This window comes from Nelumbo lutea, chromosome 1, assembly GCF_056320005.1.
Source record: "Nelumbo lutea isolate HS-2025 chromosome 1, American lotus-T2T, whole genome shotgun sequence".
In the NCBI taxonomy this organism is placed as follows: domain Eukaryota; kingdom Viridiplantae; phylum Streptophyta; class Magnoliopsida; order Proteales; family Nelumbonaceae; genus Nelumbo; species Nelumbo lutea.
In genome coordinates, this window is record NC_142684.1 from 5,619,591 (window position 1) to 5,642,214 (window position 22,624).

The following is a 22,624-nucleotide window of genomic DNA, read 5'->3' on the forward strand; positions in this document are numbered from 1 at the left end:
CAAGTAAAGCAACTAAAATGACCAAGGTAGATAGTAAATGAATTTTGAAGCAACAGCACACAAGTAAACTAGGAACTACAACATAAGAAAGCATGCTAAACAAATAACATGAGACCAGAAAGATATAATAGAGACAGTTATAGTCCTCAATTTATATGAGAATGTTAGCAGGTGACAAAACTTAAGAGTTCCGCACCTTTACCGATATGGCTGTCAAACGCCCACTAGTAGAAGCCACATAAAGCATGCCACGGACCTAAGATAAGTACCAGTTGTTAATTCATGTAAACAAGTATACGAAACATCTTGTCCATTACTTGAATAATTGGAAAACAGGAACAATCCATTCTCTAAATAATTTCATAACTCCTAGTATAAAATACATATGGGAAATTATGCAATGCCTTGCATGAATTTAGTGACTAAATTCAAGCTCTGATGTTAAGGAGCTGATATCCATATGAACAGTGAAGCTAAACTGAACTCAAGTGTATAGAAGCATATCAATCATTGGGCTAAAGTACCTCCCATGCAAACATGCTACTTCAAGATTCATTAACACAAAACTGTTATGTAAACAAAAATCTAAATGCACATTAAACAACTCAATGTCTGCTCTTGAGTGGGGCTTGGGTTTTAGAAGAGGCCTCCATGAGTCAAATAAGTAATGTTTCATCTCTTCTCCAAAGTCTTGAGAGAGTGGTCTTAAAAAGGGATAGTCAAGCTGAGGGTGAGACCTGCAATCATTTATTAATCTCGTATCCCTTATCCATTTCAATTTGGGAGTGGTTTCTCTCTATGTTTGGGCATAGGTAGAACCCCCCACCCAATGTACAACATCTATTTGCCTTTAACTTTGTCTGTTGAACAAAGAAGAGGGGAGAACCCTTTGGAGGTGTACAAGGGTGGTTATGTGTTGGACAACTTGGGAAGAAAGGAATCAAAGAGTCTTCTCATGAATTGAGAGTAGGGGTGCCTTAGTTGAAATCATTACTATTAGAGTGATCCATTAGATGATGTCTTTGAAACTCTTCGAAGACTTTTCTGCTGGTGACTTGGTGAGGAAGTGGTTTTAAATTACTTGCTCTTCTTCCTTTACGGTTGGGATTAGACCTTCTGGTCCCCACCTATTGGGGGTTTCATAAAACTGAATTTTGATGGAAGTGATGAAGGAAATCCAGCTCCTTCAGGTATTGGAGGAGTATGATCACACTGCGACTGATATACCTAACCTTCAACGAGGCACCTCAAAATCTGTCAAACCATGTTTGTAGAGACTGCTCAAGCTCATAAAAAGATTTCTTGAACTTACAAACAGTTCCCTTGGGCAAGTGACTATAAAACCTAGGAGGTATATCCATGTACACTTCCACTTAAAAACACTCCCAATTTTGTATTCCCCATTCCTCATTGTTTCTCTTATCAGCCTCTAGCCTCCCAAACAGTTCCCTTGGGCAAGTGACTATAAAACCTAGGAGGTATATCCATGTACACTTCCACTTACAAACATTCCCAATTTTGTATTCCCCATTCCTCATTGTTTCTCTTATCGGCCTCTAGCCTCCCTATCTTTCTCTGCCTCTTCCACTTTACGCCCATTCACCATAATATCATCCTCCATGTCTTGCACTATGTCTTAGGAAGTCCTTGAACAAATCTATATAACTTCCCCCTCACTTGGATTATCTCTCTATGGGCAATTTTGAAGATTCTTAGGAATTTCGAGCACAACTTCTGATTCTCCTCTCATCTCAACTTTTTTGGTGATTTCTATTGGTTGGTATGGCAGAGAATCATCACCAAAAGCACAAATAAAATCAACCTGCATGGAAACAAGAGGAGAACAACTGTAAGATGGACAAAAAAAGAAAAGAGTGTTAGGGAGCAATGGGTGAACCCCCATTGAGAGTTTAACCACAGTTGATTCTGATACCATTAAGACTGTTGATCTTTCTTGCAAGAGATTATCGATAACTTGAGTTTTAGTTTGGATCCTTGCTAAATCCCCCTCCTCTACAACCAATGCACATAAGCACATTGCACCGAGTAGCAATTATTCAGCCCCCCACGTACACCTTGCTGTAGCAACTGCAAGATTTGAGAGAATCCTTTTATTGATTCAGGTCAAGATGACAACAACCCAACCAAAAACAGTAAGGTGTCTCTTGCTACTTTCGCTACGACTTACTCAAGTCATGATGCACCCAATCCACACTACCAATGCTGAAGTTCCCCTTCATCAGCCCAAATGATCCTCTGTTTCAACACCATCCACACTACCAATGCTGAATTCTCTCCATTAATCATTTTCTGAGTCATGATGCACCCAATCAACATCATTGACATTTGATATTGTCCTCCATATATTCATTTTGTTAAATCAGGGATTTGGTTTGTCTATAGAGGGCCCCTCCTTGTTCACCAAATACCCATCTGAGTGAGTCAATGACAAACATCTTTTCTACCATCAACCTAAGGGAGACAATGATGGGCGATTTTGTCTATACTCACTACTACTTCCTTCAACTTAAAGCCCCTCATGTGAGTTATATTGGTCCAACCAACTACAGAACTGTTTTGACTCTTCTTGATGATTTGAATCACAACCACAAACTACTGGCCTGGCCATTGCTGGGAATAAGTGGCATAATGATCCACATGGTTCCTTGTTTGACTAGTCTACCAGCAGGTGGCCAGTTTCCTTTTTTTTGTTGTTGCACTGCAGTATTGACATTTAAACTCTTGCATTAGATTATCAGCTGATTCCAAGACTTCTTGGTAGCATCAGGAATTGACCTTCCCTACTTTATGGTTCTTCGAGTCTTTCTCTACCATTTTTTTTAAAGCACTTCTCAAGTTTGTCCACTACATTTTGCCTTACAACTTGCAACAATAATTCTACCAATGAAGATAGCCAAATCTTGTATTTGATTCCTCCAAAAGTGAACAACCGCCTTTGGTAAGGCACCCACAAACTTTTGTTTAACTTTAACTCTTGCCCTCCACAAGTTTCTAAACCAGAGGTCTCTTCTGCCACCTCAATAAAGCTCCCATAGCACTCCTATTAATCTAAATACATCTAATCTCAAATATTAAACTAGAAAACTCTTTTTGATAAATAACTTAAATTTTATTAACAGACTTAATATAACATCTTTACAAGCATCCCTTAGAGAGGCACGAGCTGCTACCTCTTATACAAAAAAAAAAAAAAAGAAAGATTACAATTGTGCCCTGAATAAAAAAGGTCTATTCACCCCTTGCTTATCCAAAGCATCTGCCATCCCGTTTATTGATCTACTCACCCATCGTATCCTCAAATTCATGTTCCTGATTAGTCATGTAAATTTTTTCATTCCACTCCTGTAGCACCAAATTATAGACTCTGGATTCTTTATCCATTCTACTACCACTTTCGAATCCCCTTCAATCACCACATTTGTCATGTTTAACTCACTAACGATCTGCACTCCATGAATTGCAGCAAGCAATTCCGCTTTGAGGGAGTCACCCATGCCGGCAGGGCCAGAAAAGAGAAATAAATTTCTATACACTCTAACTGCCCTGGTTTATGGGTCATGTTTCATATCGGACTCCAGCAAGCAACCAAGATGGAGCCCCACTAAGATTGCACTGCCTGAGCTTCCATCCCTTCAATTACTATTAACAGAGAGGTGGGGCTTTCATAGGCAAGAAAGTTCTTAAAAGTAGCACCCTCAAAGTTTGGCAATTTCATTGACATAAAACCCTACACCCCATTTCAATTCTTTATCTCCTTCGTAGTTACCACAATAGTATTGCTGTAGTCCAAAATATGTGTATGGTTTTACCTTTCCAAATTATTTTTGGTTCCCATTTGTGACCTCTTTTTGTTCTCATTTTTTCAATATGAAAGTCCAGCAACATCTGTGCAAAGCTAAGCCACCCTAAAGACATAATACCTTCCAGTATACAAACCCTTTGGTCCTCTGGTGCAAAGCATTCAATGACGTCAATGAACCTCCCCTGCCTGTTTTCCTTCCCAAATGGCATGCTCCATCAACAAAGTCTTTTGTCCATGATATTGTGCACTCATCTGCTAACACAGTACCTTTACCCATTGCCCTTATTTTCAGACCTGCTTCCGGTATACAAACCCTTTGGTCATCCAGTGCGAAGCATTCAATGACCTCAATGAACCTCCCCTGCCTGTCTTCCTCCCCAAATGACATGCTCCATCCACAAAATCTTTCATCCAAGATATTGGGCACTAAACTGCTAACACAGTACCTTTACCTATTGCCCTTCTTTTCAGACCTGCTCTTCTACCCTCCCTTACCACTGGTCCCTGCATCCCCCACCTAGTGCTCTCCAAGTTTCTCCCAACATGTTGCCTAATATTCCCATGATGTCGTTCATTTGCATGGCTGCCAAAATGAAATAAATGCTGAAATTGACATATTATGTTGTTTCAAAAGAAGAACGACTGAGAAGAAAGACAAATGATTTAAGAGCTAATCAAGAAAAAAAACATAAAACATTGGATATGCAAATAAAAGTTATCATCCTTCTACACATGGAAGCAAATTTATGGAAAACTAAATGTCTAGAGGAACATAATTAACAAATACCTTTCAGTTTAACTTTTCAAAACATACCATATCAATGGAAGGTGACCCAAATACACTCCCACCACATGAGATCTTAAAAATGCAGCAGTGATTTTTGTAATCCAGAGCATAAATATTATGATCATGAGATCCACACCTGTATATGTCACAAAGAATAAAGTTAGCTAACAAAAATCAAAGTAGCCCTAGGGTTCAATGCAAAAAACCTAAGTGTTGACTTTCGCCAAGAAAGCTATAAATAAAACTTCTCCACACTTCGCATCTTTTTGTGACTTGTCCAGCCAAAACAATGAAATTAAATCCCAATTAGAAAGCTATGAAGGTATACAAGAAAGCCTTCAAATAAAAAAGGAAGAAAAAATCAGCTAAAGAAGTCATCCAAGAAAAGTTTCCAGTAAAGAGTAGTGGATGTGAAAGAAAGCCCTCAATAAGCTTGTATTCACTTCTAAAACTAGGAAAATGGTTCAAGAACATGTGCTATTTTATCTATTTTCTACTTGTTGAGGTTTTAGACAAATCGTGTAGTCCATAGTGGTAGTTTTTGATTATTTATTGTTTAGAAAGGACGTGGGGACCATAATTTGAGCACTCTTGTTGGTCTTTGTACTCTTTATTATTTTAGACTATAAATAATAGTGAAGAGGGCAGCCAACATAATTGCTCTCTTTTCTCTCTCAAATCTCTTCTCTTCCTTTTCTCCTTTCTTCTCTTCTTCTTCAAGAAATATTCTTTTCTTTTTCAGATTTTTTTATTTCAGCACCTTTCTACTTGGTATTAAAGCTCGGATAGGGTTTTTTGAAGTTTTTCCATGCAGTCCTAGATCAGCCGATTGCATGAGGAGATAAAGAGCTTATCAATTTACTTCAGATTGCCCAGTTCTTGGATTTTTTGGTGTGATCTAGTCATCAAGAGGGTGATCTATGTTTTGGCATCAAAACGAAGAAGAACTAGAGTGCAGAGAAGAGTCCTAGTCAAGTTGGACTCTTCAATTTTGATCTGATCTTGGGCACTCAGGTATTGTTGGACTTCTCTAGGTATTCTATAGGGGGCAGTTAGGTTTCTGGAATTTTCTAGGCCTTCTGGAGTGGCCGGTTCACTTTTCTCTCCGGTGGGAGATAATGGGAGGAGAGAGATTTCTCTCCAAATAGGGTTTTCTTCTTCCGGAAAGGTCTATTACCTTTGTGTATGAGATTGATTTGATCTTGGAGGCTCTCAACCTAATTATTTTCTTCTTTTGAACTATTTGAAGTAAAATGGAGAGTTGGAGTACCGAGCAGAAGTTCACCGGTAACATAGGTCTGGGTGTTGGAGGTAGTAGTGATATTTTTGGGTATGGAATTATTACTACAATGAAGTTTGATGGTACAAATTATCTAGAATGGGCACAATCAACCAAGATGGCTATTGGTTCTCATGGGAAATTGAGGCACATCACTAGGGAGGAGAAGAAACCTGATACAAATCCCTCTCGATGGGTGCAAGAGAATTACATGGTAATGACCTGGCTGTGTAACTCTATGTTACCTCACATTGGTAAAATTTTTTTGTAGGCTAATACTGCAAAGGAGATTTGGAATGGAGTGACTAAAACCTATTCCCATAAACAAAATGTAGCTAGAGCCTATCAGTTAAGGAGATAAACCTCTTGCCACCTATTTCTCCATGCTGAAAACTCTTTGGCAGGAGATCGACCACTTAGAAACTGTGATTTGGAAGAGTATGAAGGATGCAACAACTTATCAAGGGTTGGTAGAAAAGAATAGGGCTTTTGAGTTCTTGGCTGGGCTGGACCATGAATTCGGCATTGCCAAGCAACATCTCCTTTCTAGAGAAAGTGTGGCTCTTTCTCAAGCTTATGCCTTTGTCTCTAGGGAGGAGAGCGGGAGGAATGTTATGTTGACACGGCCTGGGATTGATCAATCAGCTATTGTTAGTACAGTTAAATCTAAGCCAAATGGAGACAGGGGGAGTAGTGAGGCTAGGAAGGAGGACAAGAAGGACTTGGTGTGTGACTATTGCAAGAAGACTAAGCATACCAGAGACAACTTTTGGAAGCTTTACCCTCATCTCGTACAAGCTCGGATCAAGAACAAGAAGGGAAATGCAAATGTGGCAATTACAGGAGACCCTTCAGGACCCCTCTCCCAGGATGATCTGGAGTCCATTGCAACAACAACAGTGAGGATTGAATTGGAAAAGTATGGACAGCTTATGAGTAAGAAGGATTCGGCCAGTTCTAGCTCTTCAAATGGGCATAACAGCGCAGGAGCCAACCATACAACTTCCTTTGCTCATACAACATATGCAGTTGCAAATCATGTATCCACCTCAGGTAAGGAGGGACCTCCCTGGATTATAGACTCAAGAGCATCTGAGTATATGACCAATATATCTACCTTGTTTAGTTCTTACCAGTTGTGCTCTAGTAGAGATAGAGTCTCTATAGCAAATGGTTCACATATTCCCATTGTTGGGAAATGGATAGTTAGAGTGACTAGTGACATTACTTTTCCTCCGTCTTACATGTCCCTAAACTCCACACTAATCCTCTTTCAGTAAGCTCTGATAAAAAATTTGAACTGCTCAGTGACCTTCCTGGTAATTGTGTTTGTAGGATCTAGAATCAAAGAGGACGATTGGAAGTGGTTGTGAAGTGAATGGAGTCTACCTTTTGGATGAGATTCCGAGATATTAGAGCCATCATGTTTAGTAGCAGTAGTAGTAGTGAATCAAAGTCAGTGAGTTAGATTATGCTCTAGCATAATCGTTTGGGTCATCTTTCTTTCATTTCATTGAGGCTTTTGTTTCCAAAGTTGTTTGAGTTTATTCAGTTGTCTAGTTTGGAATGTGAAAGTTGTCAATTGGGAAAGCATTGTAGACATTCTTTTAAACCAAGTAATAAAAGAAATTCATTTGCTTTTGATATTGTTCATACTGATGTATAGAGTCCTTACCACATTTCTTCCATGGGTGGTTACCGTTATTTTATCTTGTTTGTGGATGATCATACACAGTATTCTTGGATATATCTGATGAGATCACATGATGAAGTACCCATTTTGGTGCAACAATTCATCAGAGTAGTTGTGCATACACACTACAACATAATGGGGTAGCAGAGAGGAAGAATAAACATATTGTGGAGGTGGTAAGGAGCCTTATGGTGTGTGTCTCAGTTCCTATTCGTTTTTGGGGGGATGTAGTTCTCACAGTCGTATATCTGATTAACTGTGTTCCTTCACACACTCTAGGGTTTAAGGCACCTTTTAGCTTGCTTTTTCCAGAAGGGGAGATATTTCATATACCTTTGAGAGTTTTTGGGTGTGCCTCATTTGTTCACATTCTTGGTCCTCATCGCAAGAAATTGGATCCTAAGGCCAAGAAATGTGTTTTCCTTAGGTGTCCTCAAAACCAAAAGGGGTATTGTTGTTATGATCCAGTGTTGGGGAGTAGGTTTGTCACTATGGATGTTACCTTTTTTGAGTCTACTTTCTTTTTCTTGAGTGGTTCTTAGGGGAAGTGTTTTGGGGAGGAGAACTCACAACCTGTCCCTCTTCCGGTGTCATTTGTTCCTTCATCTGATCCACCTATTCCACCATCAGCAACTACAATTCCACTGCCTGATCCACTACGGCCAGCCTCACAGGTCTACCAGCGTCACCAAAAGAGGGTTGACTCCACACATGCTCAGATAAAAGAACCTACACCACTCTCCATCAGTCCATCTGAGATCCCGGGTTCAGCTGATACAGTTCCAGGTATTTCCCTTGAGCCTGAGCCTGTTATTTCCCCTGATAACGATGTTTTTGTACCTAACACTGTTGTTGTAGCTGATCCCATTGATCTTTATCTTCCCGTTGCACTCTACAAAGGTAAGGGAAAGTATACAACCCATTGCATTTCAAACCATCTCTCTTATAGTGCCTTATCATCCTACTACTGTGCTTTCCTTTCTTCCTTGGATTCTATGTCTATACCTAGGAATGGTAGTGAGGCTCTCTCCAAACCTGAGTGGAAACTAGCTATGCAAGAAGAAATGGAAGCCTGGGTTAAAAATCAGACATGGGAAATAATTGATCTTCCTACAGACAAAGAAACAGTTGGATGTAGATGGGTGTTCACTGTGAAGTACAGGGCTGATGGCAGCATAGAGAGGTACAAGGCAATGTTGGTTGTAAAAGGGTATACACAGACCTATGGTATTGATTACCTAGAGACTTTTGCACCAGTTGCTAAGATGAGCTCAGTTTGGATTCTCTTGTCCCTATTACCTATTCATGGTCTCTATTCTAGCTTGATGTTAAAAATGCTTTCCTTAATGGTGACCTGTGTTAGTGGTGTTAGTGAAGGGGTATTTCGGTCTTTGTACTTGTTGAGAATGTTGATGTGTACTGTTATGTTAGTTCGAGTGCCTCTTACTTAAAGAAGGGCACTTAAGTCTTTCCAATAAGTTAATAATATAATAATAGGTCTGGCCGAATCTAGGGATATCTTTTTCTCTAATTCAAACCAGCCCTTCTCTCTTTTCTTTCTTCTTCTTTCCTCTCCTACTTCTTGCTGTTTACTTTACTTTACAGTCAACGAACAAGACAGAATTCTAGGGTAGGTCAAACTTCAACATGGTATCAGAGCAAGGTTAAACAAATCAGACTTGCTAGAATTCTGTCTTCTGCGCATTCAAATTAGGGTTTCTCTTGGGTTTCTCAGCTGTGAGTTGGAGACTGGGAAAAGGGCTGAAAAGGAGTGATCGCCCTCTTCCCTAGGAGGTTCCTATGCCTCCGATTGTGTCGTTGGTGATTGGTTGCTGTGGTTTCTAAGCCCTAGTTAGGGCTGGTACGTGTGGTGCGGTGGTGTTTCAGTCCTTCGTGTGGTTGGCCTTCAGGCGATGAGGTAAAGTTTTTTTTATGCATATTTTCTGTTATGGAATACATGAGAGGTGTAGTACAGTTCGTATGATGGGTTTTCAGATTGCAGTATGCTAGGGTTTATGCTAGGGTTTATTCTGGTTTGTGTGTGATTCGAAGGGCAATAGTGTCTACTTAATGGTGAAACTTCCGGTAGCTGTGGATTAGGGTTTGTGGTGTTACAAGTGTGGCTTTCAGCATTAATATTGCTGAAATCAGTGTGTAGACTTCGGTGAGTAGGGTTTGTGGTGTTGCAGTTTTCAGCATTTATTACTGTTGAAATCAGTGTGTAGATTTCGGTGAAGTGTCTGTGTGTAGTGTGCAGTGTGTAGTGCTCAGAATTCAGTGCTCAGAATTCAGTGATAAGGGAGTTCGGCAATGGCAGATAACAATGATAGTAAACCTAGTATCATGATATCTGCTGACTACCTGAATGTCCAAATGACCTCCATTAAACTGAATGGAGAGAATTATGTCCCTTGGGCCAAGTCTGTAGAGGTTTTTCTGAAGGCGAAGAAGAAAGTGAAGCACATAAGAGAGGAGAAACCCCCCGCTAACTCTCAAGAGTATGAAGACTGGGAATAGGAAGATGCACAGACCATCACAAGGTTGTGGAACAGTATGGAACCCAGAATCAGTGTGAACTTCATGTTTCTTGACACAGCCAAAGAGGTGTGGGATCATGCTAAGAAACTGTATTCAGGTCAGGATGATACCACTAGGGTATATCAACTGTATTAGGAATACTTCAATCTGCAACAGGGAAATCAGAGCCTTGAGGAGTACTATGCCAGTGTGAGGAATATCCGTAATGAGTTAAATGTCTATCATCCTCTCACTTTTGATGTCAAAGTTCAACAGCAACAGCGAGAGCAGCTTGATGTGACACGGTTTCTGGTGGGGTTGAAGTCTGAGTATGAACCAGTACGATCCCATATACTAGGGGGATCTACTCTTCCATCTTTAGAGGAGGTGTTTGCTCGTCTTCGGAGGGCTTCCATTGGATCTATGGATTCTAATGTCTCAGATAAATCAGCATTTGCAGTGTCGAGAGGTCGAGGTGGCGGAAGTGGGGCTTGAGGAGCCCAGCCTGGCAGGAGTGGTAGTGGTGGGTCTACACATATCCGTGGTGGTGGTCGTACTGGAGGCAGAGATTCAGGGGGAGCTCGTGGTAGAGGATGTGGATCGGGTCCACGGAAGTGTACTCATTGTGGTTTGGATGGACATACTATTAACTACTGCTATGACTTACAATGGTCCTCCCTCGACATGGGCCAACCATGCCATAACTAGTGACACCAGTTATGGCTCTAGACAGGAGAACCGGTCAGCTGACCCGATGCCTTCTACTCCCTCGGATGGTCCAGGCAAGGAGATGGTGAGTGTTCCTTGGGATGAGTATGAAAGGTTTGTTCAATCCAAGTCGTAGCAGAACACAACTACCTTTGCACACTCAGGTATGGCTTGTTTGGCATCCACACCCAACCACTGGATTATTGACTCTGGAGTCTCCAATCACATGACGGGAACTCCAGGTGTGTTTTCATCTCTCACTCATTGCTCAACATCACAATCTGTTACCCTCGCTAATGGTTCCACATCATCTATCTATGGTGTTGATAATGTTGACCTAGACCCTGTATCCCTATCCTCTATTTTATATGTACCTTAGCTTCCATTTAATCTTATGTCTGTTAGTAAGCTGACCAAGTCCCTTAAGTGCTCCATCACATTTTACCCTTCTATGTGTGTTTTTCAGGATCTCAAGACGGGGATGAAGATTGGAGGGCATGAAGCCGGTGGACTGTATTATCTTGATGGTGGTGGAAGAACGTCAACGGCCCTTCAGTCATCCATTTCTCCTCTCCAGTGACATTGTAGATTTGGTCATCCTTCGCTGAAAGTGTTGCAGTCCTTAGTCCCTTCATTGAGTAAACTTTCTGTTTTAGATTGTGAGTCATGTCAATTTGGGAAACACCATCGTGTTCCCTTTCGTTCTAGGGTCGATAACCGTGTGTCAAGTCTTTTTTCTTTAATTCATTCAGATGTTTGGGGTCCTTATAAAGTGATGTCATATAATGGATACAGATATTTTGTTATTTTTGTTGATGACTGTTCAAGAATGACGTGGCTCTATTTAATGAAAGAAAGAAGTGAATTATTTGCCATCTTCCAGAAATTTTATGCTGAGATCCGCAATCAATTTGGCATTCACATCAAAATTTTCCGTTCTGATAATGGTCGTGAATACTTGTCTTCGTCTTTTCAAGAATACTTGGACCAACATGGCATTATACACCAAACTTCATGTACCTACACTCCGCAACAAAATGGGGTTGCTGAGAGAAAGAACCGCCATCTTGTAGAAATGGCACGCTCCCTCATGCACCACATGAATGTTCCCAAAACCTTTTGGTGCGATGCAATGCTCACCTCTTGTTTCTTAATTAATCGGATGCCCACGTCTATCCTTGATGATCGTTCTCCTTTTAGTGTCTTATTCTCCAACATGTCTCCGTTTCCGCTTTCTCCTCGGGTATTTGGGTGTGTCTGCTTTGTTCATAATCTGGGTCCCGGGACTGACAAGTTAGATGCACGTTCCCTGAAGTGTATCTTCCTTGGCTATTCCCGAACTCAAAAAGGGTACAAGTTTTATCATCCCAGTTCTTGTCGTTCCTTGGTATGTGCTGATGTTACATTCTTCGAGTCTACTCCGTTCTTCGTGGGGTCCGGTGCTGATGCTTCCTCCACATCACCACCTCTTCTTCCTCTTCCTGTGGCTGATCCACCTCCTCTGGTTCCAGTCATGCCTACGTCCTTGCCTCCGGTGCCACCGTCTGTTGACCGTCCACCCATCCGTCACGTGTATAAACATCGCCCGCGTGTACCGGCTGCAGCTCCTCCAGCTTCGTCGCCGTCGACAGATCCAACTCCAGCTCTGACACCAGCCTCTGACCTAGATCTTCCTATTGCCTTCCGGAAAGGTAAACGTACTTGCACCCTTCACCCTATTTCCAATTTTGTTTCACTTACTCACCTCTCTGCCTCCCATCGCCAGTTCATCTCTTTGTTATCCTTCGTGGTTGTTCCTAAGGATGTCCAGGAAGCCCTTACCTCTCTGGAGTGGTGCCGTGCTTGTAAGAAGAGCTCTCTGCTCTGCATCATAATCACACTTGGGATCTCACCGCTCTTCCTCCTGGGAAGCAGGCTGTCGGTTGTAAGTGGGTGTATAGTGTTAAGTACTTTCCAGATGGTCGTGTTGAGCGCCTGAAGGTGTGGCTGATTGCCAAAGGGTACTCCCAAACCTATGGCATTGACTACACAAAGACATTCTCCCCGGTTGCTAAGATAGGGTCAGTTCATGTCGTCATCTCCCTTGTAGCTATGTATGATTGGCCTCTCCATCAGCTAGATATCAAAAATGCCTTTTTGCATGGTGATTTGCTCGAGGAGGTATACATGGAGCAAACACCAGGGTTTGTTGCTTAGGGGGAGGATGGTAAGGTATGTAGACTTAAGAAGGCTATTTATGGACTTAAACAGTCCCCTCGAGCATGGTTTGGTAGGTTCAGTGAGGTGGTCAAGAAGTTAAGTATGAAACAGTGCCAAGTTGATCACTTTGTCTTCAGTTTTGACTCTTCGGCAGGCAAAATAATATTGGTGGTGTATGTGGATAATATTGTTGTGATTGGGAATGATAAAATGGGCATTGACAGATTGAAGGCATTCCTACAGGAACATTTTCAGACAAAGGACCTTGGCAAGTTGAAATACTTTTTGGGCATAGAGGTAGCAAGATCTAAGCATGGCATTAATTTGTGCTAGAGGAAATATGTGCTTGATTTACTGGAAGAAACAGGGTTGTTGGGTACTAAACCGGCTGAGACACCTATGGAAACAAATACGAGGCTGAGCAGTGATATAGGTGAAGTATTTGAAGACCCTGGCAGATACCGACGACTTGTAGGCAAATTAAACTATCTAACCATTACTCGGCCAGATATTTCATTTGCGGTTAGTGTGGTGAGTCAGTTCATTCAGAAACCTTTGGTCCCACATTGGAATGCAGTGCTAAGGATTGTGAGGTATCTGAAAGGAGCTCCTAGTCGTGGTTTGCTGTACAGGAGTGGTGGAAAACTAGTAGTAGAAGGATACACCGATGCTGAATGGGCAGGTTCTATGTCTGATAGACGATCTACCACAGGCTATGGCACCTTTCTTGGGGGTAACCTGGTAACGTGGAAAAGTAAGAAGCAAACAGTTGTGGCAAGAAGCAATGCAGATGCAGAATATAGGGCCATGGCACATATTGCTTGTGAATTAATGTGGCTGAGGAACCTTCTACAGGAGATAGGATATGACATCAGTACTCCAATGAAGCTCTACTGTGACAATCAGGCAGCGGTTCATATCTCTTCCAATCCGGTGTTTCATGAAAGAACCAAGCACATCGAAGTTGACTGTCATTTTGTGAGAGAGGTGCTGAATGAGGTGATAGAAACTGCATATGTTAGTACGGGAAACCAGTGGGCAGACTTGTTTACAAAAGGTTTGAGTCGGGGGAGAGTGGACTACATATGTAACAAGCTGGGATTATATGATATATACTCACCAGCTTGAGGGGGAGTGTTAGTGGTGTTAGTGAAAGGGTATTTCGGTCTTTGTACTTGTTGAGAATGTTGATGTGTACTGTTATGTTAGTTCGAGTGCCTCTTACTTAAAGAAGGGCACTTAATTCTTTTCCAATAAGTTAATAATATAATAACAGGTCTGGCAGAATCTAGGGATATCTTTTTCTCTAATTCAAACCAGCCCTTCTCTCTTTTCTTTCTTCTTCTTTCCTCTCCTACTTCTTGTTGTTTACTTTACTTTACAGTCAACGAACAAGACAGAATTCTAGGGCAGGTCAAACTTCAACAACCTGCAAGAGGAGGTATATACGGACATTCCAGCTGGTTTTTATGAGATTGTTGGTACGGGAAAAGTTTGCAAGCTAAAGAAATCACTATATGGTTTGAAACAATCACCTAGGTCATGGCTTGACAGGTTTAGAGGAGCAGTTATCCGTTTTGGGTACACACAGACTCAATCCAACCACTCTCTTTGTGAAAAGGAGAGAGGCACTCTTGTCAATATTGATTGTATATGTAGATGATATAGTTGTTACAAGAAATGATCTGAAGGAGCTTGATGCATTCAAGAAGTCACTACAGCAAGAGTTTGAGATCTAGGACCTAGGTGAACTAGAATACTTTCTAGGGGTTGAGGTTGCAAGATTCAAGTATGGGATTTTTATCTCTCAGAGGAAGTATGTGTTGGATTTACTACAAGAGATTGGGAATCTAGGAACTAAACCCGTTGATACTCCTATTGAGGAAAATCATAGAATTAATGCTTTGGATGGTGAGTTGGTTAAGGATGTTGGAACATATCAGAAGATGGGTGGCCAGCTACTATATTTATACTATCAGAAATTAGTATATGCATTCTCCTTGGGTTAAGCACTGGGAAGCCATTGAGAGGATACTTGCATACCTGAAGAAGCATCCTGGCAGAGGGATTCTTTTCTCAGACCATGAAAAGTTAAAGATGGAGTCCTACACAGATGTAGATTCGGTAGGTTGCTTAGATGACAGGAGATCTACATTAGGGGTATGCACCTTTGTGGGAGGAAACTTGGTCTCATGGAAAAGTAAAAAATAGTCAGTTGTAGCTAGATCAAGTGCAGATATTGGAATAAAAGCTGAGGAGCCCATGATGTTATATTGTGACAACCAAGCTGCAATCAATATTGCCCACAATCCAATTCAACATGATAGGACTAAACACATTGAGGTTGATAGGCACTTCATCAGAGAAAGGGTGACAACTGGACAAGTCTGTTTGCCTTATGTCTCTTCTGAACTAGAATTGTCTGATGTCTTCACCAAAGGGGTTGCAAAGAACAAGCTTGAATACAATCTACGCAAGTTGGGAATGTGTGACATTTACTCCCAACTTGAGGGGGAGTGTTGAGGTTTTAGACAAATTGCGTAGTCTATAGTGGTAATTTTTTATTACTTATTGTTTAGATAGGAAGTAGGGACCACAACACTCTTGTTGGGTCCTTTTTGAGCAGTTATTTTAATTGTTTTATGCTGTTTTTTGTGCTAGCGGCCCTATAAGGGCATATTGGTCTTTGTACTCTTTATTATTTGACTATAAATAATAGTGAAGAGGGCGGCCGGCATAGTTGCTCTCTTTTCTCTCTCAAATCTCTTCTCTTCCTTTTCTCCTTTCTTTTCTTCTTCAAGAAATATTTTTTTATTTTACAGGTTTTTTATTTCAGCACCTTTCTTCTCTGCTCTCTAATTAATAGTAATGACATTGGAGTAGGTATTTATGTCTTTCCATATCTTTTGCGATGAGTTGTAAGTCGGTCCTTTTACTCTTCACTTATTTAAGTGCCCTTTTATTCATTTGCACCACCATTTTTATGAGTGAGAGTCATAAATCAAAGAAGAAGCTTCTTGCCTTCACTACTCTTTTTCTTCATCTTCCTTTACTGACTTCCATGTTTCTTAATAATCATTTATTTCTTGGATTGCCATGCTGAATATCTTTCATCTTGGTATCAAACCAAGTTGTTCCTCCTTCTATAGTTGTTTCCTCTTTCCTTTTCTATGTTTGAAGTCACCGATTAGGGTTGCGAAACATATGAAGGATTGAAATAGTCACCTTCAAGATTCTGGTTTCGATGTCTTTTAGGACTGCTTCAAGATATACTAGGAGATTTTTTACCTAGTTATGCAGCACTAAAGAGTGATTTTTTTCCAAAATCCCTGAAGAACAGATTTGGTGGAGAGTTGGAAAAATCTGGTGAGAGTATTTCTGAACCTTCTACCACTAGGTGTGACTCGAGGCATTCCACTACCTAGAGGCGTGAGGCGGAAGGAGGAGGAAGGGTAAGAGAAGAAGAGGAAGGAGGATCTCATTTTTCCTTATTTTAATAAAAATCTCATTTTCCTTATTTTTCCTCATTTTCCCTTCCCTTTCTTTTTCTTTACTTTCATTTTCTCTTTTTTTCTATTCTTTTCTTTCTTTTTCTTTCCCTTCCCTTTCCCTTTTCTCCTTTTTTCTCTTTTTTTGTCATTGTTACATGAGGTTGTGCATGAAGCACATGAGGTGTATGCCTCAAGCATGCCTCATGAAAAAAGCATATGAGGTGTGTGCCTCTTGCACCTGAGGCATATGCCTTAGAGGTGTTTAAGCCTTTGGCCTACACCTCAGGGCATTTTGGGGGTGCCTCACCTGGAGGCATGCCTTCAGGTGTATGCCTCCCACACCTTTTAAAACACTGCTTTGGATCATTCAATAATTATTGGCATCTAGAATCAAGTGGAAATAGGGGCTAATGAACTTCCCATATACCACCCATTTCCAATGAAATCATGGTCAAAGGCTAATAGAAGACTTCCTTTGGAAGTTGCAAGTAATTCTTTCCTCATTCATCAATTTTGAAGTGAGAGATCTTTCTCAAGGTATTAGTTCCATACAAGCATTTAGAACATACCAGGATCACAAGAAAGTATCAAGAAGTCTATTTGCACATTTGGGATAAAGAACAGGAATCTTTGACTATATAGATATTCCTAGTATCCATATTACTACTGTAAACTTGGACGAAACCAATTTTACAGAATGGTCTCACTCAACAAAAATTTATATTCAAGGCCGAGGAAAGTTAGGATATATAACAAGGGAAGAAGTGAAGCCTAAAAAGACTGCTCTAGATAACACAAGTAGGAATAATAAAATTTGGTTATCGTTTCATGGTTTATTGGTGCGATGCAGCCACATATAAGCCACTGTTACATGTCCATGTTCATAGCAAAGCCAATTTAGGATAATGTCAAGCTCAGAATATATCCCAGGTGCACCAGATAAAATTGGAGGCTAGTATACAAGACAGGGGGAGAAATCCATGTCCATGTATTACTAAACTTTGTATTCTTTATGGGAAGAGATTAACTACTGTGGTTTTGTTTGGTTCCCTCGAAATAGGAGTGTTTGTTTGGTCGGAATGGGATTTCAGTTCCAATTCTTGTCGGAATGGGATTTCAGTTCAAATTCTTGGCAGAATGGGATTCCCCCCATATAGGGGAATGGCCATTTCAGGCTTCCCTCTTGGGAATGGGATTCTCATTGTATAGTCTGTCAAGAACTCTTGACAACCCCCCCAAACCATAATATTAATAAAATATTATTAAGGAAATGATAAGATAATAATAATAATCAAATAATATATTAATAAAATATTCATAATGTAATAATAAATGCTAAGATATTAAGTATTAAATACCAATAATAATAATAATAATAATAATAATAATAATAATGATATAATAATAATAACAAAGTACTAAAACAATAATAATAAACTATAAATAAAATAATAAATTATTAATCAACTTGCAATAAAAATATTCATCATAAATTGCTAATAAAATAATAATTATATACTCACAAAATATTAATAAATTAACAATAAAATACTAAGATATTGCTTATTAAATAATAATAAAACAACAATAATAAAATATTAATAAACTAATACAAATTGTAAATTTTTGGTTAATTCCATTTCCAACTCCAAATGAATCAGACAATAGTGATCAAAATCTGACTCCGATTTCCATCTAAACCAAATAGGCAATGGGAATAGGTGACTTTGACTCCGATTCCAATTCCAATCGCAAACCAAACATACCCTATGAGGTGATATTCTAGGAAGATGCTAAATATATTGAACAATTCTATACAATGGTGGTTTAAAATGTCCCTAATTTCCCTAATATTTCCACGAGATATTTCCATTTCCATGGGTAGCGACACGAAATTTTACTAGAATTGACATTTCCCCAATGAACACTACCAGACCTACATGGAGTACAAGAGATAGTACCCATGACAATTTACATTTTCACTTCCATGTGTAGCAACATGTAATTTTACTAGATTTGACATATTCCTTTTGAACACTACCAGTACTATGTGGAGTACAAGAGATAGTATTATAAAATAAGTTGGTGACAATATTGTAGATATGTGAAGTAACAAGTTATTGTCCACCTAACTTACATGGTTACAACTTTGAGCTAGCTCAATATTCATTTCGAACTTGAAATTAAATAATAGTTTTTGTTTCTATAGTAGATTATTTGGTTGATCTATTACAACCATTTACATTTTCTATGAGTTTAAATTTTACTTTAACTAATTCTATCATGAAGTTCTAAAGCTTAAGGTTTACAAGGCAACTTCAGAACGTATTCTTTTGTCTATAGTCCTAGTTTATTAGTTTTTTTTAATAACTTTGAACAAGACAATAATTTAAAAAGGTGTGCCTATTCTTCTTTTGTCATTTCATAAAACATCATTCTATATTTTGCATATTTTACAATGTTTCCACCATGTCTATAATTTTTACAATATTTCCATATAACATTTCCAATATGTTTCTTATATTTGGATGACAGACATTTCCATCGACATCGACATTTTAAACTTTGCTATACATACAATGAGAACAAATTCATGTTTAAAATTTTAGCTGATCTGAATTGGAGTATGACATCATTAGACAGCCTATATTTAGCCAAGATATTCTGCTTTTACCTCAGGCATATGATTTCTCAAAGGATAAGGAAAGCGGAGGATAAAGAACAAGTGTGGTTACTGCTCGTCCACTTCTGTTTTTTCTTTCTTTCTCTCAAGTGATCTCTTTCTTTTTGGGAAGGTAAGAAGAAACCCCAATGATGGTTGTCATTAGCTGAAAAATTTTCCTAGGGTTTTTTCCTTGGGTAAATCTCCAAGACCAGAATTATTAATGTTGCCCTACTAGAACAAGAAGTGGTGTAGTAGTCGTTTGTATTAGAGTGACCTGGTGATGGTGTTGTTCACCTTGAAAACCCTACCTGTGGATAAGGATAAACTTTGGGTTAATGTAGTGGTAGGCATTCGTGGGCTTGCAGCTGATGATCGGGATGCTGGAATACTGACCGTGGCTATCAAAGCCTCCCCTTGGAAGGCCATACACACTATCCTTTCCTCTTTCCTACCTTTGTTCTGGAAATTTTATAAAATTTTGGGAACATGTTTGGGTGGGTAACCTCTCCTTGAAAGTTAAATTCCCTTTTTATTTGCCCTTCCAAGATATAAAGATAGACCCTTGTCTTCCTTCCTTGTTCCTTCAAGTTCAAGAAATAGTTTTGATTGGAATCTGGAGTTCATAAGGGGTGTGAGGGATTCAAAATTAAATAATGTTTTGGACTTGCTTCATATCATTGATGGGGTTTATTTGGACCCTTTCCTCTTTTGGTGTCTATTCTTGTGCTTCTTTCTTTAAGGCTCTTAATCAACCTTTTGATTCAGTTGGGAAGTCTTCCAGGAAAGACATAATACCTGTAATTACTCCAAAGGAAAAGAACTAATTGGTGATTATCCCCTCACTAGTGTGTAATGTGTAAGGCTAACAGAAACTTTCTTTCACTTGTTAATCTCCTGCCCCTTTGTAGTGTTTGGAAGTGGTTTTTCTCCTTGTTTGGGTGTATGTGGTCTCCCCCACCTAATGCGCAAAGCTTGCTTGCCTCTACTTCCTTTGGGTGGCCAAAGAAAAGGGGACAAGTCAAGTGCTATGAAAATAGATAAGGGCTGCAGTGAGCTGGATAGAGTGGTACATTGGGTAAAGTCTATGTAGATCCTTGCAGATTTCTCAACAGGTGATATCATGAAAAACTGGAAGGAAGTGGCTAGTTCAATGCAAGCCCTCTTTGGTCTCCACCAATGAATGACTGCATCAAGCTAAACTTTGATGGGAGTAGTGCAGGTAACCCAAGTCCTCTAGTATTGGAGGGGTGTTTAGAAATAGTGAAGGTAGAATTATTAGTTCAGTCTCAGGCCCAATTGGAGTAGGTAACTCCTTAAGGGCTAAGGTTATGGCTGTCATGGAGGGATTGCAAAAGGCAAAGGACATTAACTTAAAAAAGTTGATTATAAAAGGGATTCAAAGCTAGTAGTGGAGTGAATGCAAAAGGAAGAAAAACATTTCAGGGATTTTAATGATGAAAAAAAGAGGTTCAAGTGGCTGACATGAAATATGGATGTGAAATATAGTTGCATTAAAAGAATTGCAAATGGGTTTGCTGATTTGCTAGTTAAACAAGGGATGGGAAGAAGTCAATTGTTTTGGGCTCAATTATAATAGTAAAAATTCCATGGGGAGAGCTAAGAAAGTTTACCTCTCCTACTCTTGTAATTACTGTATTTACAAAAATTGTAATGAAATACTCTTTTTTTTACCACTTACAAGAGAGACCCAAAAATGAACTACATCAGAAATCAATATTACAATTAAACATTAAAAGTATTCCAAATTTCAGCTTTGAGATTTTTCTTTACATAAGTCTTCAAATTCTGGCAGAACTAACACCCAACCAACAATCCTTGAACTGATCACAGCCCCCCTTTGTTGCTTCTCATTCTCTCCTTAAATATTCTCTCATTTCTTTCCTTTCAAACCTCCCAACAGACAGAAAATGGCATGCAGTTCCATATTATTTTTGCTCTGGAGTTCCCATGCACCCCCTCGACCAACAACCAAAAATCTCAATATATTAGGAGCCCACCCAGACATGTTAAAGAGTTTGAAAAAGTAGGCCCACATGCTTTTTACATGGATGCAATGCACCAATAAGTGAAGAATGGTCTCCTCATCTGCCAAGCCTAAAGGACATCTACTAGGAAACTTTTTTTGGTAATAAATAAAAAAGAAAAATTTATTGATAAAAGGAAGAGTACATCAATCAGGGTGATGAGTAATCACCAGATTCACCACAACTAAAAATCTAAAAACAACCCAAAAAGAGAAACAACAAAGAGGAAAGAGAAATACAAGATTAACTGCTTGAGATCCACCTCAAGAAAAGATCAAAAACCCACACCAAGGACCTCCTTTGAAATCCCTTCAAAGCACCAAACTATTCTCCTTTTCTCACATAGAAGAGTGAGTTCATCTCTTCTTCAAAGAACGAAATCAGGGATCCCTTTGATTTTTTCATTCCCCACTTTCCAACATATGACAAAAGGAAACACAGCTCCAAACCATCTTTACCTAAAAATTCCTTTCAAGGTAGGCCAAAGAGCAAAATGTCTCCAGGAGATCTTGGATTCACAATAATAGATCTGAAGGAGCCCAATGAAATCCGCAAATGAACTTTGAGATAGAGCAACCAAAGTACAGATGTAGCACAATCTCCTGCACATCTTCGCACAAGCAACACCTAAATACGAAACTGATGGCCCTTTTTCTTCAGATTGTCTTGAGTCAGGATTCTACCCATAGAAACCAACCATGGAAAAGCCTCCACTCTTGGGGGAACAGATTTCCCCTAAATTCCTTTAACTGAATGAGGCTCCACCTGGTTTCTGATCAAAGCATTATTAAGAGACTTGACAGTAAAACTTCCATTCTTGCATTCTTTCCACCCTCTTGCGTCTAGAAGCATCTGATTCACTTCCACCACTTGAACCTCCGCCAACAGCCCCACACATTCCTCTATCTCCTAGTCCAACAGAGGTCTCCTTAACTTAGAACACCACACCACTGAACCATTGCAAAATTCAAAACACAGAAAAATAGTCTCTCCCTTCTTACTTAGACTGTATAGCCTTGGACATAGTTCACACAGCTTAGTAGCTTACCAGCTCCAATCCAATTATCTTCCCAAAATCTCACACTTGACCCACTCCCCACTTTTCAATCAAGAAATGGTTGAATCAGAGAGTTAAATTTCATAATCCCCTTCCAAAGACTCACCCCATAAGAAGATCTTACCTCCCTCACATCCCACCCAAAGTTCACCACTCTATACTTGCATGCCACCACCCCTCTCCAAAGAGCTTCCCTCTCCTTACCAAACCTCCAAACCCATTTCCCCTACAAATCCTTGTTAAATACTCCCACCCTTCTCACTCCCAATCCCCCATCCTTCTTGGCCAGAAAAACCAAATCCCATCTCACGAAAGGATATTCCTTTTTCTTCACCTTTAAATTCCAAAGAAAGTTCCTTT

General features: G+C 39.7%; 1 protein-coding gene across 6 annotated transcripts in view; it reads right to left on the bottom strand.

Annotated features, from left to right (window-relative positions):
* Positions 1–22,624, bottom strand: part of LOC148873312 (AMP-dependent synthetase and ligase family protein) — a 132,329-nt gene that overhangs the window by 19,050 nt on the left and 90,655 nt on the right. For 5 of the 6 annotated variants that reach the window (XR_016104670.1, XR_016104671.1, XM_088962974.1 and 2 more), the window contains 2 exons: positions 4,638–4,746; positions 197–256 (listed from right to left, as the gene is read on the bottom strand). Coding sequence is in view for 3 of the 6 variants with exons in the window: in XM_088962974.1 (XP_088819100.1) it covers positions 197–256; positions 4,638–4,746 (169 nt within the window). In the remaining 3 variants the exon portion in view is untranslated. Of the gene's footprint in view, positions 1–196; positions 257–4,637; positions 4,747–22,624 lie in introns of those variants that run through there. The other variant, XM_088962975.1, reaches the window with a different exon arrangement.